The 24,091-nt window shown below is 36.3% G+C and overlaps 1 protein-coding gene and 2 long non-coding RNA genes across 5 annotated transcripts; 1 reads left to right on the top strand and 2 right to left on the bottom strand.

The window, feature by feature from the left end:
* Window positions 1-556: 556 nt before the first annotated feature.
* On the bottom strand, window positions 557-11,373 carry LOC141403459 (uncharacterized). Of its 2 annotated transcripts, none has more exons than XR_012412806.1 (7): window positions 11,253-11,373; window positions 10,989-11,181; window positions 10,450-10,688; window positions 10,274-10,386; window positions 9,942-10,204; window positions 9,791-9,883; window positions 557-1,043 (listed from the first exon to the last, which is right to left on the bottom strand). It is a non-coding gene; the product is annotated as an uncharacterized lncRNA (long non-coding RNA). The 2 variants fall into 2 exon arrangements; XR_012412807.1 differs by having other exon boundaries at window positions 10,989-11,178; window positions 11,253-11,364.
* Window positions 11,374-11,466: 93 nt separating this feature from the next.
* On the top strand, window positions 11,467-12,746 carry LOC141403460 (uncharacterized). Its single transcript, XR_012412808.1, has 2 exons — window positions 11,467-11,716; window positions 11,784-12,746. It is a non-coding gene; the product is annotated as an uncharacterized lncRNA (long non-coding RNA).
* Window positions 12,747-13,866: 1,120 nt separating this feature from the next.
* On the bottom strand, window positions 13,867-21,181 carry LOC141403455 (uncharacterized). Of its 2 annotated transcripts, none has more exons than XM_073985908.1 (14): window positions 21,067-21,181; window positions 20,942-21,008; window positions 20,722-20,875; window positions 20,254-20,383; window positions 20,028-20,194; window positions 19,808-19,940; window positions 19,554-19,744; window positions 19,245-19,380; window positions 18,899-19,080; window positions 17,505-17,649; window positions 16,683-16,840; window positions 16,486-16,627; window positions 15,098-15,899; window positions 13,867-15,040 (listed from the first exon to the last, which is right to left on the bottom strand). In XM_073985908.1, the coding sequence occupies exons 3-14, from the start codon at window positions 20,861-20,863 to the stop codon at window positions 13,889-13,891; spliced, it is 3,480 nt and encodes a 1,159-aa protein (XP_073842009.1). In that variant the 5' UTR covers window positions 20,864-20,875; window positions 20,942-21,008; window positions 21,067-21,181; the 3' UTR covers window positions 13,867-13,888. The 2 variants fall into 2 exon arrangements, with proteins under 2 accessions (XP_073842009.1, XP_073842011.1); XM_073985910.1 differs by having other exon boundaries at window positions 21,105-21,150.
* Between the last annotated feature and the right edge of the window lie 2,910 nt (window positions 21,182-24,091).

The following is a 24,091-nucleotide window of genomic DNA, read 5'->3' as shown; positions in this document are numbered from 1 at the left end:
GTGTTTTTGGACGGAAGGGCGAAAATTTGGGGTGGGCCAGTTGGTTGTTGATGGCGGCGCTATTGCTGCTAAATCAGGAACACCATTATTCCAGATGATATTAGAACTTATTATTGTGGCTGGGGGCCAAAATGCTTACCATAATAAAGAACACAATGTAGATTGTGATTCTGAACCCAAAGCAATGAAATAATTTAATTGGAATTCAATTAAATTGTACGCGTCTGCACATCATGTGAAACCTGAGAAAACTGAAAAGAGGAAACAAGAGGCATTGCCAGCCCTAAACACAGAGAGGGTATGTTCAATGAGAAATAAATACTACCCAATATGTCAACACTGGAGGTCAGCCATTTAGGAGGGTAGTATCTTTAATGTATGAGTAAACAAAAAAATATATTGGAAAATTTAAGAAAATGGTGGAAAAAGACGGCGCTATATAAGGGAATTCGCGGAAAATTTAAGAGATCAGTTGCTCTATAACCGCCATTTAGATTGCCTGACAAAGCGTAGAAAAAAATCATTTATCTGCCGACTAAAGTAAAAGAAAAGACAGTTGTGTGTAACGTTTATTTATTCTGTTGGTGGAAACAAAAATCAAAAGTGAGTGACGATTGTGTTTAGCTAGCTGGTTATGGTCGTTTATGCTGACGACGGTTTTTTTTTGTAGATTTCCCAAACATAGAAACGAATCCGCAATTTCACTGGCCTCAGGTTATCCATAATTGGGGCCAGTGTATCTTTTCGATAATTGGTGCAGCTATCATCATTTTGTTGTGGGATGCAGCTTTTGTCCTTATTGTGCAGCTGCCGAATATTCAAAAAAAAAAACTGGTGGGCTTCAGATGTCGTTTTGCGTTGAATCTGGTCTGTTGCCTCATGCATTATTCTCCTTGCTACCATTGGTATAACAAACGTTTCTCTGTGAGTTATTGGTGGTACGCTGAAGTGCCAGAAAATTACCTTATTGTCCGGAAAGAGAGGTAACCAGTATCATACATTTTATGTGTTTAGAATCAACCAAAAGGCCCAGTGGCGGTTATCTGCAAAATAAAGAGAAGAGAAAATTTACATTATTCAGATGCAAAATCTTTAAGATAAAGGCAACTAAAATTTATCGAAAAACGTGTTTAAATGATATTTTTTGAGATCCTATTTAATTCTGTCAATGATTCAAAATAACTAATGATATTAATCAAAAGATAAATTTATGTATGTTAATGTTGTGTTGTCCTGGTGTCTGTCCTAGCATATAAGTAATTTGCATTTGTAAGGGTCTTTTAACGCCAGTTAAAACCAGATAAATTTTGGGGTTTCAGTAGAACGCTAGAGAAGCGAAATTTAAATTCGTTAGGCCAAATTAGCCTGAAAACCATCTTAAGTGAGCTCTCTTAGGGTAGGCAATAATTTATGATTTCATGATTGCTAGATAGCAGTGAACCCCGCAGCTCTAGAGTACTAACAAGAAATCTGCGTTGACATTTTATTCAGTTATTTTTCTGTACATTTACTGGTGTTAGATATCCCAAGTTTTAACTTCAAAGAAAACAGACAATATTATTAAATTTACTTAGTTCTAAGAATCCTTTTATAATAATAAATGTTTTAATGTCTTGGTTGTAGAAAAGAAAATTTATCATGTGTTAGTCAATTATTCAGGGGGGTCCTCCTTAAAAAGGTGATGAGGTGAGTGTGTGTGTCGTGTGGGGTTTCCAATGAAAGTATGTTCGTGGACAATTTGGAAACCATGGAAGGGAGGGCGAGTGCAGGAGAGCAACAACAATCCTCCTTTATCAATAGCAGGTCTCGTAAATGTATAAAGTGTTTGTGTTTGTTTTTTTTTTGCTTAACAAATTTATGTTCGCCCTGATGGGCTAGAGTGGATGGTTGAGAACCTGACCTTGGGACCGCAAGCTAGTCCGGATGGTCCAATCTAGCGCCGCCATATCAGGAGCCGTAACAGATGGCGCCCAAATCTAAAATAAGGTTCCGTAGAACCATAATTTCAATATTATTGTGCAATAACACCGAAGTGCAATAACCATAGTCCATAGGGAATTAAATAGACATAAGTATTATAGCGATATCCTTTGTCCTGGCTGATATTGAGCCATGTTTTCTATTGAAAACATGTTAATGTGCAATATTAGTTTAAGGTAAATTAGGATATTTTGTATAGTACTTCCACTCGGAAAAAAGTCAGTGCAATAACTTGTTCGTCTTGTGTGTAACAATGTTTGTATTGTGAATGACTAGTATGTTGTTTTTTTTGTTTGATGTAGAGTAAAAGCAATAGATAGAATTTTCGGCAAAGGGAAAATTACAGATTCGTCTGAATGATTGTTATTCAGATGTTAAGCGTAAATCCTATCTACGAGATCTTTTTTTGGAAATGTTGAAAAATTGCCGTAGAAACAGTGTCGAAAGTAGGTATTAGAGAATCATTTTTTTTTGTTTGTTAGTGTATGTCTTATTCTACCTGCATTGATAACCGAAAGGGCATTTTAAAGATGTATGAAGAAATTAATGAAAACACACACCTCACATACCCATCTTAAGGAAAACCCCTATATGTTTGTAATTGTCTTATTTGTTTTGATTGAAATCGATTGTTTTAACCTTTTATATGATATTTTATTTTTTTTATTACCAAGTGATTTGTTTTGTTGGTCACAACTGAATGTTGATACACACTTAGAAGCAAGCCAAATATTGCTGAAATCATTGTCTAGTCTTGGTAGAATCATAGGCATTTGCCAATGACTGAGGAAAATTATTTACAGACTTTACGTAGAAGCAAAAGAAACCGCACTGAGTCCTTTGACAGTAGTAGAATATATGTGCAAACGTTGCCAAAATATAGGAAATATAATAAAAAGGGCAGAATGGTAAATCCACCGGCAGGGATGGATACATCATTTATTGATATGTCCCAGACGATAAACAATAATCATTCTAACAATAATTCGACTCCACATAATACGGTACCCAATGGCAACCAAAGTGGCTCAGCTCCACCCAATTCTAACACCGTGAATGATGAGGCATTACGGGAAATGGTGAATGGAAGTGTAGCGAATGCGCAGTTGAACTTACGGCCGTTAGTGCAAGAATGTATCGGAGATGAGATGAAGAAAGTCTATGAAGCAATAGGTAGACTAGGGGATATTGTGAAAAACTTAAACGTTAACCCAACTCCCGCGAATAATACCAGAAATAATACTGCATTGTTATTTCCGAATCCACCACCACCGATTGATTCACACAGACCTACGGAGAGGCCATCAAACCATATGTTATTTGGCCCCTCAGGTTCCCACTGGGAAAAACACAGCAAGGTAGAAAAATTTAAGCTAAAGTTTGATGGGAGTCAGTCAGGCATGTCTGTTGAAGACTTTGTGTTTCGGCTGGAATATTTGAAAAATCAGTACAATGTGTCATGGGAGGAAATTTACGCAGAATTCCAGACACTACTCTCGGGCGGAGCCTATGAGTGGTATTGGCTGCAAGTAAAGACAGGTATCGTTAAGGATTGGCCTTCACTAAAAGATGCACTTTACAGGCGTTATAGTAATACACGAACCAATTACGAAATCCTTAGCGATATAGTCGACAGGAAATTGAAACCAGGAGAAGATATCGACAGTTATTTCCAATCAATAAATACCATGAGGTCCAGATTGGTTCAGCCCATATCGGATGCGGAATTAATTCAGATCGTCAAAAGGAATCTAAAAGGAGATATTTTCCGAATGGTATATCCAATGAGTATTTACTCCATGGAGCAATTGCGAATGGAGTGCATTTTAGCAGAGAAAACCTGTTCGAAACGGGAATTCAGAGTAACACCGACAGCTCCACCTCGCCAGGCGAGGGTAAATGAAATAAATTGCATCAATTTCGGGAGCAATTATAACTATGACCAACAAGAGTGTGAAGACGATAAGATGCCAGAGATATCGGAGGTTAGTAAGGAACCAGTTTGTTGGAACTGTCGCCAACCTGGTCATAGGTTTATGGATTGCCTTTCCACGCATCGATCTGTTTTTTGCTACCGTTGTGGTCAACCGAAGATCGTGACACCTCGTTGCCCGAAATGTAAGCCGGAAAACGGCCGGAAGAATATGATGTCGGCGGGGAGATCATATTCGGTGGACAAACCCGCAACGTCCAACTAGCAACAACCAAAATAAACAACAATTATACTTCTATACGACACTATCTCCCTGTAGAAATTCGAAAGGCAAACTATGAGATTGCGAGGAAGAGAATATTCGAGGGTGAAGAAAATAACACTATGGTAGAACAGAAAACTATTCCAGAAACTCAAACGACAGAACAGCTAGGAAGAAAACCAAAACACAATCCGAAAAAGTTTGCCAGAATTGTGAAACTGAGGCAAAGAAAAAAAGAAAATAAGATAATTCGAAACATGGTTACAGAATCGGTGAGAAAATTCAACGAAACGTCTGATCCCAGGCCGTATGCCATGATAAAAATTGGTGAAAAGGAGATCAGAGGCCTATTAGATTCTGGAGCCACAGTCTCCATATTAGGAAAAGGGTGTCGAGAACTTGTAGAAGAATTAGAAATGGGTCCAGAAACGTACTACACCAATATAAGAACGGCTTCAGGCCAACTACATAGAATCTTGGGCAAAATTAGAGTAAAGGTCAAATATAAAGATCTAGAAAAAGAAATATGTTTCTTCCTGTGTCCCGATCTGGAGCAACCTTTATACCTAGGGATAGATTTTTGGAAGGCATTTAAGCTAGCCCCAGACGTGGTGGAAGTAAACGAAGTTGACATAGAAAAAATACAATCAAAATTTGCGGATGACAACAAAAGCCAGAAAAAAGAGATGCATATCCTCACTTCTGAACAGCAAAAGAAGTTAGAAAATATTATAGATAAATTTCCTTCGTTCGAAAAAATGGGTCTAGGTCACACGTCTCTTGAAAAACACACGATTAAGCTTGTGGAAGGAACGAACCCTATTAAAGACAGGCATTATCCGATTTCGCCGGCTATGCAGGAAATCGTGTATGAGGAGTTGGACAAAATGTTAGAACTTAAGGTTATAGAAGAAAGCGACAGCCCGTGGAATAATAGAACAACCATCGTACGAAAACCGGGAAAGAACAGATTTTGCTTGGATGCGCGCCGATTAAACGCAGTAACAATAAAGGACGCGTATCCATTGCAAAATATTGATGGTATTCTTAGTAGGATTGATCAGACCGTATACATAAGCAGCGTAGATTTGAAACATGCCTTTTGGCAGATAGAGCTGGACGAGGAATCTAGACCGTACACGGCCTTTACTGTGCCGGGGCGTCCGCTCTATCAATTTAGGATGATGCCATTCGGCTTATGTAATGCCGCACAGAGATTATGTCGCCTTATGGATAAGGTTATACCGGCTCGACTTAAATCGAATGTTTTCATCTACTTAGATGATTTGCTGGTAATATCAGAAGATTTCAATTCACATATGAAGTTACTAGAACAGGTGGCAGAGTGTCTTAGAAATGCGAATCTGACTATAGGCCTCAAAAAGAGCATGTTTTGTTTCAAAGAGCTAAAATACTTAGGCTTCATTATTGGAGGTGGGGTTTTAAAAACCGACCCAGAGAAGGTCCAAGCGATCAAGAACCTAAAAATACCGAAAAGTCCTAGAGATGTTAGGAGTTTCTTGGGTACCGCGGGGTGGTACCGCCGTTTTATTAAGAACTTTGCGAGTATTTCCGCTCCATTGACGGATACTCTGAAGAAAGGCCCTAAATTCAATATGAATGCCAAAGCGATAGAATCATTTGAAACATTGAAAATAGCATTGACGACGGCTCCAGTCCTCAAGCACCCAGATTTTTCCAAACAATTTTTTATACAGTGCGATGCATCAGAGCATGGAATAGGGGCAGTTTTGTTCCAAAAGGGAGAAAAGGATGAAGAGTTCCCCATAGCCTTTTACTCCCAAAAGCTGAATAGTTGCCAAAAGAACTACAGTGTAACAGAAAAAGAGTGCTTGGCGGCCGTTATGGCTGTGAAAAGATTCAGACCCTATGTGGAGCTGATGAAATTCACGGTCATAACGGACCATGCTAGTTTGAAATGGCTTATGGGAGTAAAAGACTTGAGTGGGAGACTCGCACGATGGTCTTTGATGTTGCAGGGGTTTAATTTCGAAATCGAGCACAGAAAAGGCAAGGATAACGTGGTGGCAGACATGCTATCCCGCCTAGAAGTCGTCGAAGAATATGACGTAATAGACGACTTGTTCGATTTCGAAACAACAGAATTCGAAAGTCCCCAATACAAAGAAATTATTGCGCACATAGAAGAAAACAAGCAAAAGTTGCCTGATTTGAAAATAGAAAATGGATTAGTTTTCAAGCGAACAAAGCCTGAAAATGGTTTGGAATCGGATGAAATGCCATGGAAACTTTGGATTCCAGAATTATTAACCCATGTATTAATCCAGAAAGCTCATGATGATCTAACATCCGCACACGGAGGCATTGCTAAGACACTTCATCGCTTGCAAAAATTTTATTATTGGCCGAAAATGGTCCCACAGGTAAAACAATATGTAGCAAATTGCCAGACATGTAAAGAAACTAAATCGATCAATAAAAATACACAACCGACAATAGGGTGTGAAGTCGTGACGGAACGTCCATTTCAAAAACTATACATGGATTTTTTAGGGAAGTATCCCCGATCGAAATCTGGCAACAGCTATATCTTTATAGTTGTTGACCATTTTTCAAAATTTGTATTCTTGAAAGCAATGAGAGAAGCTACAACGTCGAACGTAGTACAATTTTTAATACAAGAAATTTTTAGAAAGTTCGGAGTGCCCGAGACCATTCATACGGATAATGGCGCGCAGTTTACGGCCAAAGGGTTCAAAGATATGACCGAAATGTTTAAAATCAACCACATGCAAACAGCACCTTATTCGCCCCAATCGAATGCCTCGGAAAGGGTAAACCAGTCCGTTTTGGCAGCGATTCGAGCTTATCTGGGAGAAGATCATAGAGAATGGGATACTTATCTAACAGAAATCGAATGTGCATTGCGATCATCGATTCATACAGCTACGGGTGTTACCCCATTTTTTGCACTGTTTGGGTACGAGATGTACACTAACGGCAGCGATTATAAACTGGCCAGAAAACTAAAATCTCTATGTGATCATACCATCAATGACTTAGGTCGGAAAGAAAGGCTAGAAATCATTAGGGAGAAGATAGCCAAAAACCTACACGAAGCGTATGAGCGGAGTGCTAAACGCTACAACCAACGGGCACGCATAGTGAAATTTTTACCGGGTCAGGAAGTCTTCCGTCGAAACCATGTCTTGAGTGATTTTGGAAAGAACATCAATGCAAAATTTTGCAGAAAATATGTGAAATGTAGGATTGTTAAACCCATAGGGAATAACATGTTCGAAATAGAAGACATGCAAGGGAAGCCGTTGGGGACTTGCCATGTAAAAGATATTAAAGTATAACACTTGAGGATTGCTGATTATCAGTACTGTGGTAAAGCTAGAACAAAGTAGGTAATTACGAATTCTAACAAGGCTACGGCCAGGGCTGTGTAGCTAAACCTTACCACTGAAATGGCTCCAACATATGTAGCTGATTGGAACCGGTGCCGAGCGTACTGAGGGAGACCAAAGTGGCAGGTACGAGAGTTAGATTCAAATTACGTAACAGTTCTAGCCAATACCAACAATAAAGATACGATGAACCCACAAGCGAAGAATAATCAATTTAAAATTCTCCATATAAAGAATCAAATCACTAAGGATGCTCCCCGAAAGAATAACTTTTCCCAATACCTCTCCCATAAACAGATATCTTCATATTATAAATTTATTCAAGGATAAAATAATACATACCGTAATCACCTGAAAATAGTTATAAATGGTAGATAATACAACAGAGCATGTGTCAGGCATTAGTCAAAACCAAAAGTATTGTCCCAGCAGCGTACCCAACTCTAAAGTCAATACCAAAAGAAAAATGAAATTAAACCTTCACGATGTCAAATTTAGTTCAAGAGTTTTTTTTTTTTGGAGATTTGTTTAGTTTCCGTTTGTTTCTATAATTCTATTTGCCATAATGGTATAGGCTGCAAATCCAAAAGCCCGACATATTTATTGTTTTTCACCTACACAACGGTGTAACAGGCTCGTTTTTTTTTTACACATCGATGAAGTGTACCAAGTATAATCGTTTACCTGCATATAAACGTCATAGGATGCAAAAGAAACCAAAATAGAGTAGCATTCAAAAAAGTTCACGATGTTTGGTTTATTTACCAATTTACATTTTTCTGTAAGAATGTGGCTTTCATAAGGCGGCGAGGTGATGTAAATTTCATATTTCACTACCCATGTTACAAAATCTGAAATGACCTCGACAAAATCAAGCTGTCGGCACTGGTGTTCGGTTTTTTATTTGGTAAAAATGCTTGTCAGAAGGTTTTGGGATGAAAAACAAAATATGATCTGATGTTCAAAATATATCCCTCTCATACCGAGAAATGGGGTATATTTATAATTTCTCTGTAAACAGTTTTATGCCGGCCATACACTAACTGCCAAACTGCACTGCCAAATGAACCCCTTGTATACGTGTGTAATTGAATAGTGTGTGGCATGTCTTCAATCCATTTTTCAGAAATGATGAATTTTCCTCCAAAAGCACGATTTTGAGTTCAAATTTTCAACAATTTTTAATTTCTTCACAAGCAATATTTGTTATTTTCAAAAACTGTCTGTCGATTGCTTGGGAAATAAACAAAATTCATCGGATTGAAAGAGGTTCATTTACAAATTCAAAACTATTTTGATTTCAATCCTGCTTAAAATACTCACACATACATTAACAAAAACTTCAAAATTTACTAATACTATTACAAATGCTGTCCTGCATGCCCACAGTGTATGGGCCGCATTAAACAATGATACATGTTGTATAACTCCACTCTTGCAAAATAGTTTTTTTTTGTGTATGTAAATAAAAAAACACAAATAAGCGATAAAGTCTGTTTTTTTTTATAGAGAAACTAGTTGTCAAGAATAATAAAATTGGCAATAAGATTGGATTATCACTACCAGTGAATTATTTGTCTTATGTTTTTAATTACCACTGTGGACATCCAGCAAGATGTAGTGGTAGTGATGCATAACGCCCTTAAAATGTGCATACAACAATTGGTTCTATAAAAGGAAAATGAAATTAAATTAGAATGTAGGTCGGCTACTCTGTTGTATTTGATGTATCATTGACTGATAAATTCAAGGCATGAAAAACTTGTCTATCACTGGTATGTAGGAGCTAGGTTATTGAGTGGTGTCATACATCTTTGTAAAACATGCACTAACTAAAACGGTTGTTCGGCTGGATGATCGTGGTAGATATGGAATGGGCAGGTCAAAGCTAACTGTCGAGTCGACGATGATTTTCACACCCATAGAAACACAAAAAAAAAAAAACAAAAACTTTCACTAGTACACATCTAGGCTGAAAAGATTCACTCAAAATATGGTTGAAGAAAATAAATTGATGTTTTTTGTATACCATATAAATCCAGGTTTATTATCGGTGCCCTGATATCTGTTGGTCTCTCAAAAACGGGAACGGGTACAACGACGATAAATTCCCAGATAAAAAAAACTCACTGCTGTCCAAAAATATGATTTCGGAGTAAAAACTGGCTGGTGCCGCTTATACTGTCAATATATAAAGAATAATCGTGGACGAAAACTTACCAGTATAAAAAAATGAGGCAAGAACCACAAAAAAATCCAATCCCAAATGGAAACACAAAAAGCTCACATAATCACGAGGTCCACCCAGGTCATCTAGGAAGAAGGAAACAAAATTAACATTGGTAAAAAAATGGTCCATACACACTATTACCAAAGTCACATGTTGACCACCTTCACGTCATAAGAACAATGACAAGATATAATTGTGTTTTTCGTTGGGAAATGGCAATGAAACCATTTTATCCGAATAATTCGGATGGAATACCATCCCCACCACTACGCACCACTAATTTGCTAGTCGATATCATGTGTGTTGCGCTACACCAAACCAAACAATCTGCGTTGAATAATTTCCAGTAGGTTATTGACGAGAGAGGTTGAATATGCCTTTATTCCCAGGAAAAACTGTTTCACCTATAGGATAAACCAAAAGACATACTTAGAGACCCTACCACACATACCAATCAACTAAAATGCACTTACCGGAAAAAGCTATATTTCGTCCTTGTATAGTACTACTTGGTAAAGGCGTAGTTTAGTCCATTCTAAGGAATGGGAAATAAAATCGTGAGTGCTGTTTACGGCTGGGACGTCGCCTGAAAAAAAAGAAAGATGTGTTATTGGGAGTGTGGAGGTAGAGAACAAAAAAATATACTCACTATTTGACACAAATAGCAGTCCACGTAAAAACCGCTAAACGTCCGAATCAGTCGACATGCAGTTCCATTTATTTGTTATGACATCATGACAGGTGGTGACGAGAAAGAAACATATTCCGAGAGTTAGAAATGGAGGGAATATCTTGCACTATTGTCGGCATCACTAGGAGTACCTTAGTCTGCAGCGTTATATTGTGTTTCCATATTTCTAGTGGCAGCGACTAAAAACTAAAAAAACACTGAATTGGAAGAAATACAATTAGACTGGGATTACGAAGTATGAATGAAAACAAAAAATGAAAACAATGTCTTCTTCTTCCTGATTTCATTCATGCAGACACGAATGACGTACAATCAGTTGGCGGCAAAATGTTGCCATATGTGTAAATCATACGCTATGAATGAGATAGTAGTTGTGGACGTCGACGTTCAGCTACAGATGCGCATATATGTGTGGTGAGACACCAAACATATTAATGACGCCACAGATGTACCGTTGCTTCCCAATGGAGCCTCGTGGTTCTCCGTTTTGTACTTACCTGGATTCCAAAAATATGCCCGGCGTTGAGACTTCAGGGAGTGGGAGTTCCCCACGTTGGGAAAATTTACAAACTCGCACATCGTCCCTTGCAAAATAACTCAACAATGGCCGATGTTTTGTTGCGTGTTTTTGGACGGAAGGGCGAAAATTTGGGGTGGGCCAGTTGGTTGTTGATGGCGGCGCTATTGCTGCTAAATCAGGAACACCATTATTCCAGATGATATTAGAACTTATTATTGTGGCTGGGGGCCAAAATGCTTACCATAATAAAGAACACAATGTAGATTGTGATTCTGAACCCAAAGCAATGAAATAATTTAATTGGAATTCAATTAAATTGTACGCGTCTGCACATCATGTGAAACCTGAGAAAACTGAAAAGAGGAAACAAGAGGCATTGCCAGCCCTAAACACAGAGAGGGTATGTTCAATGAGAAATAAATACTACCCAATATGTCAACACTGGAGGTCAGCCATTTAGGAGGGTAGTATCTTTAATGTATGAGTAAACAAAAAAATATATTGGAAAATTTAAGAAAATGGTGGAAAAAGACGGCGCTATATAAGGGAATTCGCGGAAAATTTAAGAGATCAGTTGCTCTATAACCGCCATTTAGATTGCCTGACAAAGCGTAGAAAAAAATCATTTATCTGCCGACTAAAGTAAAAGAAAAGACAGTTGTGTGTAACGTTTATTTATTCTGTTGGTGGAAACAAAAATCAAAAGTGAGTGACGATTGTGTTTAGCTAGCTGGTTATGGTCGTTTATGCTGACGACGGTTTTTTTTTGTAGATTTCCCAAACATAGAAACGAATCCGCAATTTCACTGGCCTCAGGTTATCCATAATTGGGGCCAGTGTATCTTTTCGATAATTGGTGCAGCTATCATCATTTTGTTGTGGGATGCAGCTTTTGTCCTTATTGTGCAGCTGCCGAATATTCAAAAAAAAAAAACTGGTGGGCTTCAGATGTCGTTTTGCGTTGAATCTGGTCTGTTGCCTCATGCATTATTCTCCTTGCTACCATTGGTATAACAAACGTTTCTCTGTGAGTTATTGGTGGTACGCTGAAGTGCCAGAAAATTACCTTATTGTCCGGAAAGAGAGGTAACCAGTATCATACATTTTATGTGTTTAGAATCAACCAAAAGGCCCAGTGGCGGTTATCTGCAAAATAAAGAGAAGAGAAAATTTACATTATTCAGATGCAAAATCTTTAAGATAAAGGCAACTAAAATTTATCGAAAAACGTGTTTAAATGATATTTTTTGAGATCCTATTTAATTCTGTCAATGATTCAAAATAACTAATGATATTAATCAAAAGATAAATTTATGTATGTTAATGTTGTGTTGTCCTGGTGTCTGTCCTAGCATATAAGTAATTTGCATTTGTAAGGGTCTTTTAACGCCAGTTAAAACCAGATAAATTTTGGGGTTTCAGTAGAACGCTAGAGAAGCGAAATTTAAATTCGTTAGGCCAAATTAGCCTGAAAACCATCTTAAGTGAGCTCTCTTAGGGTAGGCAATAATTTATGATTTCATGATTGCTAGATAGCAGTGAACCCCGCAGCTCTAGAGTACTAACAAGAAATCTGCGTTGACATTTTATTCAGTTATTTTTCTGTACATTTACTGGTGTTAGATATCCCAAGTTTTAACTTCAAAGAAAACAGACAATATTATTAAATTTACTTAGTTCTAAGAATCCTTTTATAATAATAAATGTTTTAATGTCTTGGTTGTAGAAAAGAAAATTTATCATGTGTTAGTCAATTATTCAGGGGGGTCCTCCTTAAAAAGGTGATGAGGTGAGTGTGTGTGTCGTGTGGGGTTTCCAATGAAAGTATGTTCGTGGACAATTTGGAAACCATGGAAGGGAGGGCGAGTGCAGGAGAGCAACAACAATCCTCCTTTATCAATAGCAGGTCTCGTAAATGTATAAAGTGTTTGTGTTTGTTTTTTTTTTGCTTAACAAATTTATGTTCGCCCTGATGGGCTAGAGTGGATGGTTGAGAACCTGACCTTGGGACCGCAAGCTAGTCCGGATGGTCCAATCTAGCGCCGCCATATCAGGAGCCGTAACAAAAATAAGAATTAATTAATCTCAAAGTTATTTGTGCAAAAAATGACGGTATGGCAACACAAATTATTATTTCAAGGGTTCACAAGTCGCGCCATTATTTTCCATTTTCCGACTTGTCAACCCTTGTTCACTTTTTGTGCTCCTCCCTGCTCAATCATAATAGCTCGAGCAGGTGAAAGTGAACTGCAACTCACTTGTGAGTAGCTCCCTACGTGAAGATTCATAATCGCTATGTTGAACAATGGAATTGACAGTTGAAATCGAGTGGATTTCGTAAATGTTATCATGGTATTACTGAAACGTTGGATGTGTTTACGGCTTAAATGTTAAGCCGTCAATGAAAAAAAAACTGCTGAGACAAATTCAATATACTACGACTTGGATAAACTGATAGCTGTGTTCCAGAACTAAAAAGTTTTTACAATTTTTACGACTTTTACACATTTTACTCGAAAAAGCGTTCCCGTACACAAAAAAGTTGTAAAATGTTCACTTCTCTTTAAACAAAAATGGCGCTGAATGACGCTCTCTTTAAAAACTTTTTACACGACAAATTTGGGCGAGTAAAAAAATAGTAACATAATTGCCGGCGTCTGATTGGCTGATACGCCGACTTTGACATTTGTTCCAGTTTTTTTGACGTATTTTCCATTTTTCCGTTCCCGAACTTTTCGAAAAAACTTTTTTGTGACAACAATTTTTCTCTCTTTCTCTCTTTTACGAGTTTTACTATTAAAAAGTACGGGAACGAAGCTGATGTTATAAAGTTTAAAAATATGAAAAGAAATAAATGAAAACCATTGAAAAACAACTTTATTCAATTTCTTCTATTAAATATTCCATATAATCTTCTTCGATAAGATTTTCCACGTCGTCCACCATTTCAATCATTAACATCTCACCATCTTCCTCGGTGTAGATTACATCGTCATCATTTGTTTCCACTACAGTTGAACTGTCTTTGTTGTTGATGTTCTCATTGGCTGCTTCCTTTCTGCTAGCTGCTGGCCCTGGCCCTTCTTCCAAAGGATGTTCTATATCCTCCTTATGATATAATTGTTTGTGTTTTGTTAAAGAACCCTTCCAAACAAACCGTTTGCCGCATATATCACATTCAAATGGCATACCACCCATATGTACCTGATTCTTGTGCTTCTTTAGTGCAGCTTTCCATTTGAATTTCTTGTCACATTGATCGCATGAATAGGGTATTTCACCCTTGTGTGACAATTCATGATGTTTCCTATTAAAGGCCGTGGTAAATGTGGCATCACAAACACTACACGAATACAGCTGGGGTTGCCGGTGAATCTTACGTATGTGATTACCACGATATGCTGAACTTTTACAAACCAATGGACAATAGGGACATGGATATTTTCGGGCAAATGTATGAATGTTAATGTGACGATTCATTTCTCCCGAGGTGTAGGTGCGGTGGCCACAATATGGACACATGTGATTCTTAACACCAGTATGGCGTCTTTTGTGTATGCGATAGAGAGACAAACGTTGGAATTTTGCCGAACATCCTTCTTCATCACATACATATGGCCAGAGCGAAGCATCCTTGTGTATGTGACGATGAGTTTTTAAAAGAATGGCATGTTTAAATGTCTTGCCACACTTCTCACAAGTGTACACCGGATTCTCCTTTTCACATTTGTGGACAGTCATTTTGTGTTTGTTTAGATTGTAATGGCTATTATAGACTTTTTCACAGTCGCCAATGTTACACTTGAAACTATGGGAATTTTTATGATCATCAAGATGTTTTTCAAGCATTACAGCTGTGGTAAATAAACGTTGACATTTTTCATAGGGACAACGGTTTTCGGATAGGTTTTTGGATAATTTATGCTGTCTTCGATGGGCTTGCAAACGAAAATTTAAAGTGAAAGTTTTTGGGCAAAAATCGCACTTATATGGTGGCTTTCGTTGTGAAATTGCAGCATCTGCGGGGAGCTAGAATAGAAAATAATAATGAGAATAGATTGGAATAACGAAAGGACGTAAACTTACCGATTTCTTAGATGTTGCATCTAAGTTACTATTATCCTTGTCTGCTGACTCTTCATTTCCATTCTCTCCATCTTTCAAATCGACATTTTGTGAATTTAGACTTGTATCAAAGGCCAAGGGATCTGTCGTTTTGTACTCTTCTAATTCAACTTTAACAGTGGGACGTTTTTCTTCTTCAGCCCCCTCAAACCACTTTGCCTCTTCTTTATCATCGTAAACTGCACTTGCAAAATGTGAGAAATATGCACTTTGACTGTCCATAGAATCTTCAAGGTCAATTATATCACTTGTCATTGGTTTTACATTGTTTAGTTGTTCGGTGCATTTTTGTGAAGTATACTCGTACTTAAGACTATTATTGTGCATTGGACTTTCATTTACGGGGTTACTTTGCTTATCCTTCTTTAATAACTCGTTAAACTTTTCCAAAGAATTTTTACACATCAACTTAAATTGACAAAAATCGAGAATTTTGTTGTAACATTTTTCGCACACCGAATGTGGATATTCATCTGTGGTTTGGATAATATTTTGATGTATACACATTCTTAACATTTCCAAAAGATCTGGGGTTTCAAAGATATTGCGACTTTTAGGGCGCTCAAATATTGTGGCATTATCAGATTGTATTTGTTCCATACAAGTTCTACAAAATATGTCACGTTTAGTTGTTGATGTAGTTGGAATAATACTACTATCGCGTTTAGGGCTGAGGTAATAGTCATTGGCCGAATTGGAATCGGTGTATTTCGAACAATCAAGTTGGCTGTCATCAGGTGATGGTTCCTGCTCAATTGGATTTCTAAAAGAGAGGGACAGAAGCAAATAGAAAATGCATTTAGTTCGATATTTTTGGGTACTCCATTCTATTCACAGTTTCTATAAGATCTGGTGAAAACAGACGAGAAGCTGTTACCCAGAAAAACATATGAAAAATAGGTTTTTTTTATTTTTTCGAGTTGACCTAAATGATCGGCATTTTTCTTTTTTTTTTTTTGCAAGAACTGGAGTTTTTGTGAAACGGGTATTTATGGAAGAATGGTCAGATAGGAGTATTTGTTGGAGACCGGAGGAGAGTGTTTATAGACGACCAGAATGAAGTCTTTATAGGAAACAAGAGGGGATTAGTATCGTCACGCTTTTCGGACCAATGTGATTGCCATGTTATTATAGTTACTCGATAGTAAGAATGGTCAGAAGGGAGTATTTGTTTAAGACCGGATTAGAGTGTTTATAGACGACCAGAATAGGAAACCAGAGGGGATTAGTATCGCCACGCGTTTCGGACCAATGTTATTGGCATTTTATTATAGTTACTCGATAGTAAACCCTAATCGTTACGATATTGACTCTTCTACATGAAAATTTATATTTACAGAAATACTTACTTTGGGTTTATATACAATTTTATAAATGCCATTGCATTGTAGTGCTTCCAATTAGAAACGTAATTTTTATCCTGTAGCATTTTGCAATGTTCTTTTAGTGCCAAATCTCTTAGTGATTTCCAGCGTCGCATACATTGAAGAGCTAATAATAAAAAAATAAATATTTTCTCAATAATGTTTTTAAATCAGATACATACGAGATGTTCCTACTACAGATGCTATATGAATCCAAGTTTTTTGTCTTAGTTCTCGGTTACGGGAATCAATATGTTCTCTATTGTACATAAACTCAAATTTGCGAATTTCTTTTATTAGATTTTCTTCAAATGTATCGATTCTCTGCTTAGTTGGAGCGCTGAATAATGCAAAAAATAAATAAATAAACAAACAATAAGATAAATAAATAAATAAAAATGGATATTTAATAATCGTATTGCAGAACTTTTGACAAAAATTATTTCAACTCTTTATCTAGGTGAAATAATATTAAGGCGTTAAAAAATATAGCCGCATTAAATGTTTTGTTTATTTTTAAGTAAAAAGGAATTATTTGCGATAAGACAAGGTTTTGCAGTTTTGATGTAATATGGCTTTAGACTGAATTAATTTCTTTTGTCAAAGGTACCCAGATATGCATATATGTATATCGTCACCATAAATGCCCAAAGACGTAATCCACATGAAAATCGAGATTCGTTTTTTGATGGAATCTGATACATAAAGCTAAAATACATGCGATCCTATTCAATAAATGACATTTCGGAAAATAGGATAACATTGCAGATTTTGTTGTAATGACGGATCCAAAAACCATGCCGTTTTAGTTTCATTACTTACTCCTATTCATACATGATTGATAATACCCCAAATACTCTCCCTCATAAGATTGATATTCTATAAAAGTTTTTCATTTTATAACGTTTTTTTGCTTCTCCTGTAAAGTTTTGTTTTTGTGGGTTACGTCTTCGGGCATTTATGGTGACGATATGTACTAAGGTATGTGCATAATCAAAGCTTACATTCTTTCATCATCTAAATGATTTAATAGAAAACACATATCATTGTAGAATCTCCAGCTTGATTCTCCACCAACGGAAACAACAGTTAAATATTCTCTAACGAAACGTTCACGCAACGATTTCCAACGTGTTCGGCATCTTTCTTCTGCAACGAAAAAACAAATAAAAATCCTAGATGACAAGACTTTTTTGCTTTCAATGGACACTATTTTTAAATGTCGTTTGCCTCAAACAAAAGTAAATGCCGAATCCACTCTGACTTTAAACTACCCTCGGGATGGTGCAGCCGTGTAAATTCCTATAGAGCAAGGATAGACGACACTGTGCAAACCATCTGCCCAGCGTGTGGCACAGGCTCGCACCACCCCATACGGCTCTTTTTCAACTGCCCTGTCAAACCTACTCAACTTACACCAGTGGATCTGTGGTTCCACCCCATTAAAGCAGCCACATTCCTGGAACTTCAGATAGACCAAAGGCGAGATTATAGCAGAATATCAACTTACAAATATAAAATAAAACACTGTTATAACAACAACAACTTCCTTCAAATTTTATGGCAGTGCCGAGGTAGACGAAGTCTTTAACTACCTCAAAATTATAGGTACCAACTTCCACAAGTGGTCCGAGCTCTATGGACGCTTTGAGCGTCGACACCATCAATTTGGTCTTTTCGCCGTTTACCGCCAGACCCACTTTCGCAGATTCTGCTTCGACCTTCCTAAAGGTATCAATTATTTCCTATACTGATCGTCCCACGGTGTCTATGTCATCAGCATAAGCAAGTAACATGTGGCTATTGGTGTAAATTATGCCATTTCTTTTACATTTGCATCTCCAGCAAAATGTTAAAAGGTCACACGAAAGGCTATCTCCTTGTCTGAAACCTCTTCTGGTACAAAATTCTTCGGAGAGGTTCTTTCCAATTTTAACTGAGGACCTAGTATCAGCTAAAGTCATCTTACAAAGCCGGATGAGCTTTGCGGGGATACCAAATTCAGACATTGCATGGAATACCTTTGATCGGAGGGGACTGTAGAATGCTGCTTTATAATCGAAAAAAAGGTGATATGTGTCGATCTGCATCTCTTGGGTCTTCTCCAGGATTTGCCGCAGGGTCAATATCTGGTCAATGGTGGACTTGCCATGTCTAAAGCCACATTGGTATGGTCCAATTATTTCGTTGACCATTGGCTTTAGTCGTTCGCACAATATCTCTGACACTATCATATAGGCAATAGGGAGAAGACTTATGTATAGTTACAAATAAGATTCTTAAACTATTAGATCTCTCTAATTTCTAATTTAAAGCTGATCAGTACCTTGGTATCTATCATCTCCTCGAAGTCATCTACTTTAATCGATTATTTTTATTTTAATTACGAATTACTTACCCGAGCTTTTAGTATCTATTGCAATATTTAACCAAATATTGTCTTTTATCTCTCTATTACGAAAATTCACATCACCTCTGTCGTATATACAGGGGTATTTTATAATTGCACTAAGTAGCTGTCTTTCATAGCATCCATTTATGTAGTTATTACCTCGATGTTCATTTATTTTACTCGCTTCACTGTAAAGAAATGTCTTCGATTATATAGGGGGTTATTCTGAATGAAAACTCCCTGTGAATTTTGTCTCTCTGATGTTTCAACTTAACGGAGAGTGTGAGAAAATTCACGGTGAGTTTTCATTTTGAATAATCTCAATAGTAAATTATTTTATTGTAATACATACGCGGCAACTACATATTTATCCAAAAATGACATTAATTTGGTGTATTTCCATATAGAATCTTCGGAATCTTCCTGAGCGTTTAGAACTCGTACATAATGAGAACGTAAAGATCTCCAGCGTACACGACATCTATCGGCTGCAACAAAAAGGGAGAATTTTCAAATTAATTTCAATTTATTTACATTCAATACAAAGAAAGCCATTAAAGGCCAGTTAAACAGAATAAGCAAATTTAAAAACTGACAATAATAAGAATGGCCCCCAGCCATAATAATTTCATAACCTAATTTGTTCTTTTGCTTTATTTACCTGGTACACTTAAATCTTTGGCAATTTTTATCCATGTTTGATCTCGAAGCAATTTATTGCCATATTCTGGATGTTTTTGATCGTACAAAAAATGGTATTTCTCCACCTCTTTGAGTAAGGATTCATTAAAATCATCAATTAGAGGTTGATTTGAATCAACAGAGGCTGTTGGTTGCTCGACAGTAGATTCGCTTGAAATAAAAAGTTGGATTTTCTCAAATCCCCACATTCACGAAAAAACGAGCTAAACTTACTTTTGCAAATCCAAGCAGTCGGCCATAAATAACATTTGCTCATAGTACGGTTTCCACTTCTCTTTGTTGTCACTTACATAGGCTTCAGTAAAATTATTACACAAGGATTTCCAGTGTTTACGGCATTCCTCAGCTACAATCAGAACATACAAAATGCCATATATTATTGAAATTAATAACTATGGAATATACTATAAAATGCACATTTTTAATAACTTACCTGGTTTTCCTACAGCTCTGGCAATTCTCAACCAAGCTTCATCTTTTAATTTATCATTATCATAGTCACAATGGTTTGTATCGTATATAAATTTATATCTTTGAACTTCTTCGATTATGGATATCATGAGATTTGCAAATTCGGCCTCGTTTTCAAATTTTGGTTTACTATAAGAACAAAGACCGTCACAATATCCGTCGATGAAAATAATTTACAAAAAACTTACGGGTCTCTAATAATGTGAGGTTTTAGAAAAGACAATACATTAAAATATTTCCAATCAGATGTATTTATAGTCCTTAAATCCCGCGCAAATCGATCGCGTAGTGATTTCCATCGGGTTATACATTGTTCAGCTAAAAAAGAAGAAAATTTCAAATTACTGCTTGATCGTCAATCTAACCTATAAACGTGAATAATAAAATAATAATAATATTAAAGCCTTGGAGAACTAAATCATATGTACATATTTTCCGTTTCTCGAGATATAGGTAGGTCTTTAAATATCTGAAAACCCGTCCAAGGCAGTAGTATGTCCTTAACGTCCGAACCATATGCCGAGTGTACTACATGTATTACACCTGTTATATTGAGTGAGTTTTATAAGTCAAAATAACGCTATTTTGAAAACTACTCAACACATTTGGGCACATATAGGTTAATCACAAAATATGTATACCATATAACCACTTACTAGGTCTTCCAGTTTTATTAGCAATTTCACGCCATGCCTTCGCTTTAAGTCGTTTGTTGCGATAATTCGCATGACTTTGATTGTAAAGCAATTCGCGCCTCTCAATTTCAGAAATCAATTGGAATTCAAATATATCAGCCATGATGACTATTATCTGGAATTTATTAAAAAATATGTACGTGAATATCGGCTGTGCTTTAGTTGCAAGCGTTGAAAGTACTTTCAATCGTCTATGCTTCGATTAATTCAGGAGCTGTACTGCAACACACAATAATATTCAATTTGATCTATAAACAAATAAAACACTGTAAAAAGTTATAAATTATTTTTCTTTTAGTAGGCTACGCTTTAGTTTCGATTTTTCTGCAAATGTTTGTCCAAACCAAAACGGGAGAACATCACGAAGCCAAGCCTAATTTTATAAACTGCAGCCTTTGCGTCATGTGCTTTTATCGGCTTCGAGCTATGTACATTTTAGGCGGCAACAGAAAGCAAGCAACGCCTGAAAAGCCAAACAGAATGAAAGCGTTTGGCGTTGCAATAAATAACTCGGTTATGCTAGGTTTACATTTGCGAAATCCACTCGATTTCAACTGTCAATTCCAGCTTTGTTCCAGAACTAAAAAGTTTTTACAATTTTTACCACTTTTACACATTTTACCCGAAAATGCGTTCCCGTACACAAAAATGTCGCAAAATGTTCACTTCTCTTTAAACAAAAATGGCGCTGAATGACGCTCTCTTTAAAAACTTTTTACACGACAAATTTGGGCGAGTAAAAAAATAGTAACATGATTGCAGGCGTCTGATTGGCTGATACGCCGACTTTGACATTTGTTCCAGTTTTTTTTTTGACGTATTTTCCTTTTTTCCGTTCCCGAACTATTACAAAAAACTTGTGTTTGAGAACAAATTTTTTGCAGTTCTCTCTTTTACGAGTTTTACTATTAAAAAGTACGGGAACGAAGCTTCCATTAGTTAAACGTCAAATGAAATCCAATGGATTTCAGTTGAGTTTTCATTTGACGTATGCGCAATGGAATTGACAGTTGAAATCGAGTGGATTTCCTAAATGTAAATGTAGTATTAAACGCCGTTAATGCTATGTTTACATTTACGAAATCCACTCGATTTCAATTGTCAATTCCATTGCTTAAACGTCAAATGAAATCCAATGCATTTCAGCATGGTAGAATAAGAAAAGGTAGCAGCAATACATAGCTGACTGAACTGGGTTGTAACGTTAGTGTCAAATTTCATATGACATTTTATACGTTTATTTCTATTTCGATGTACATTAGGGACATACATGGTATAAGTAAAGAGGTAGATTTAAATGAAAAAATCTACAGAACCCTTGTTTTTCCTGAATTCTTAAAACTTCAAAATAAAAGCAACAAGTGGGTTTGTTTACAACACATTTTTTGAGCATTTTATAAAAAACGATAAAAATGAATGAAGTGTTAAGTTTTCTCCACATAATCGAGTTGTGAATATGATAAAATGATTGTTTCAGTGCAAATCAGACGAAATTTTTCCATACAAATGGCCTAAAAACAATTTTAAAAATCATTGAATTCGATAGTTTTTAAAATTGTTTGGCATATTATTCAAACACCACACACACATACACATTTTGTGTATTTTGTTTTGAAGTTTTAGGAATACTGGAATGAAAAAATTTAAATTGACATAAAGCTTTGGCTAACCTTTCTTATTAAACCATGGGGACATATATTTTTTGAGAAAAAAAAATAATCATTCGGAAAAAACCATTTCCCAGAAAGACTTCTTCATATCAATGATATGTAACCTCCTCCAAGTTCGAACGATAAGCCGCGCAGTAAATCCCCGCTTGTAGAGGCGATACAACGTTTGTTAATATGTAAGGTATTTTGTTAAAATTTAAAGAAATAAAGCCCTAATAAACATGTGCTTCTTTGATTTCTAAAACAAAACATTGAAACAGCTTCTCCTTTTTCTATGAATTTCCAGCGACCCCAAACTTGTCTGCAAGAATTCTACTTTCTGCGAGAATTTATGCATTTAGTGGAATGATGTGGACACATAAAAATTGAAAATGTAACGAATTTTCATTCATGTTTTCCAAAATATTCAACCAAATGTGAAAAATTATTAGTTTTTTAAATTCCAATAATTTATAGACATTTCCTTGTTTTGTTTACAAATACAACTGGCAGTAACGTTACAAACAAAAACAAATTCCTTTGTGGTTATTGTTCGAGTTGTATTTGTTGTAGTATTAACTTTACCTTGTATTTGTTCTACTGCCAAGTTTACACTTGCGCTCTAAAATCCACTGGATTTCACGAAATCCTGAAATACACCCCGGTGTTTACACTTATTTTTTTGTTGATTTCAAGCATATCACAATAATCAAGGTAGATGCAAATGCGCAGCTGATCGAACATGCATTTTCGGAAAAAGTTGTTGTAAATTGAATTAATCATCAAAAATTTACGACAATATAGAACTTTACTGCTTCATTTCGAAAATGATCGTAAAATTATCTATATATCGTATTAATTGTTTATAATACTAAGAAATTAAAAACTAAAAAATGATTTTATCGTTGAGACATTATAATAATAAATTTTGATACATAAAAGTTGTGTTCAGAGACTGCAAAATATTACTACTTGCAGTATTTTCCCCGTTTAGTGCTAGAAATTCGTTCCAGTACTCCGAAATCTAGCAAGACTTGCGCTTGATTTTGAATAAAAGCCTCTTCTCCTGTTCTCTGCTATAAAAATTTGGCCAAGTAAAAACTAGCAGCATGTTTTTTGGAATCTGAACACGATGGCTGATACGCTAATTTTGGCATTTTTGCTGGAGTTTTTGCAATTTCCGTCATTTTTTCGTTCCCGTATTTTTTAAGAAATTTGTATGGGGAAGCAATTTTTGACAATTCGGTCTATTTTCTAACATTACCATTAAAAAAGTACGGGAACACAATGAAAAATAGCATTGTAACAATGTAATTTAATATTTTTTCACGTTGTTTACAAATTTTGATATTAACATATTTTGTTCCAGCAATTCGCACATCTACCTTGTTTATTGTGATACGTGAAAAGTGTTGCAACTTTTGGTACTTTTTAAGGCAAAAGCAAGGTTGTATATCATGTGTACTGTGATTTCGATGTTGATTTCGCTGAAATCACGAAATAAGATTATTTCATTTTTGTATGCGAAATCATGATAAATTTTGCATGATTCCGCCTGAAATCACGAAACGCCTTCGAAATCACGAAACGACGCCAAATGTAAACTAAGCATACCATGGCATTTCAGATGAGTTTTCATTTGTCGTATACACCATGGTACAAATACACAGGTAGCCGCATCG

The sequence above is a fragment of the Musca autumnalis genome, unplaced genomic scaffold (genome assembly GCF_047663935.1).
Source record: "Musca autumnalis isolate F117 unplaced genomic scaffold, ASM4766393v1 scaffold_4, whole genome shotgun sequence".
Taxonomy (NCBI): Eukaryota; Metazoa; Arthropoda; class Insecta; order Diptera; family Muscidae; genus Musca; species Musca autumnalis.
Note: the sequence above shows the minus strand (reverse complement) of the source record. Positions and strands in the feature narration are given on the sequence as shown.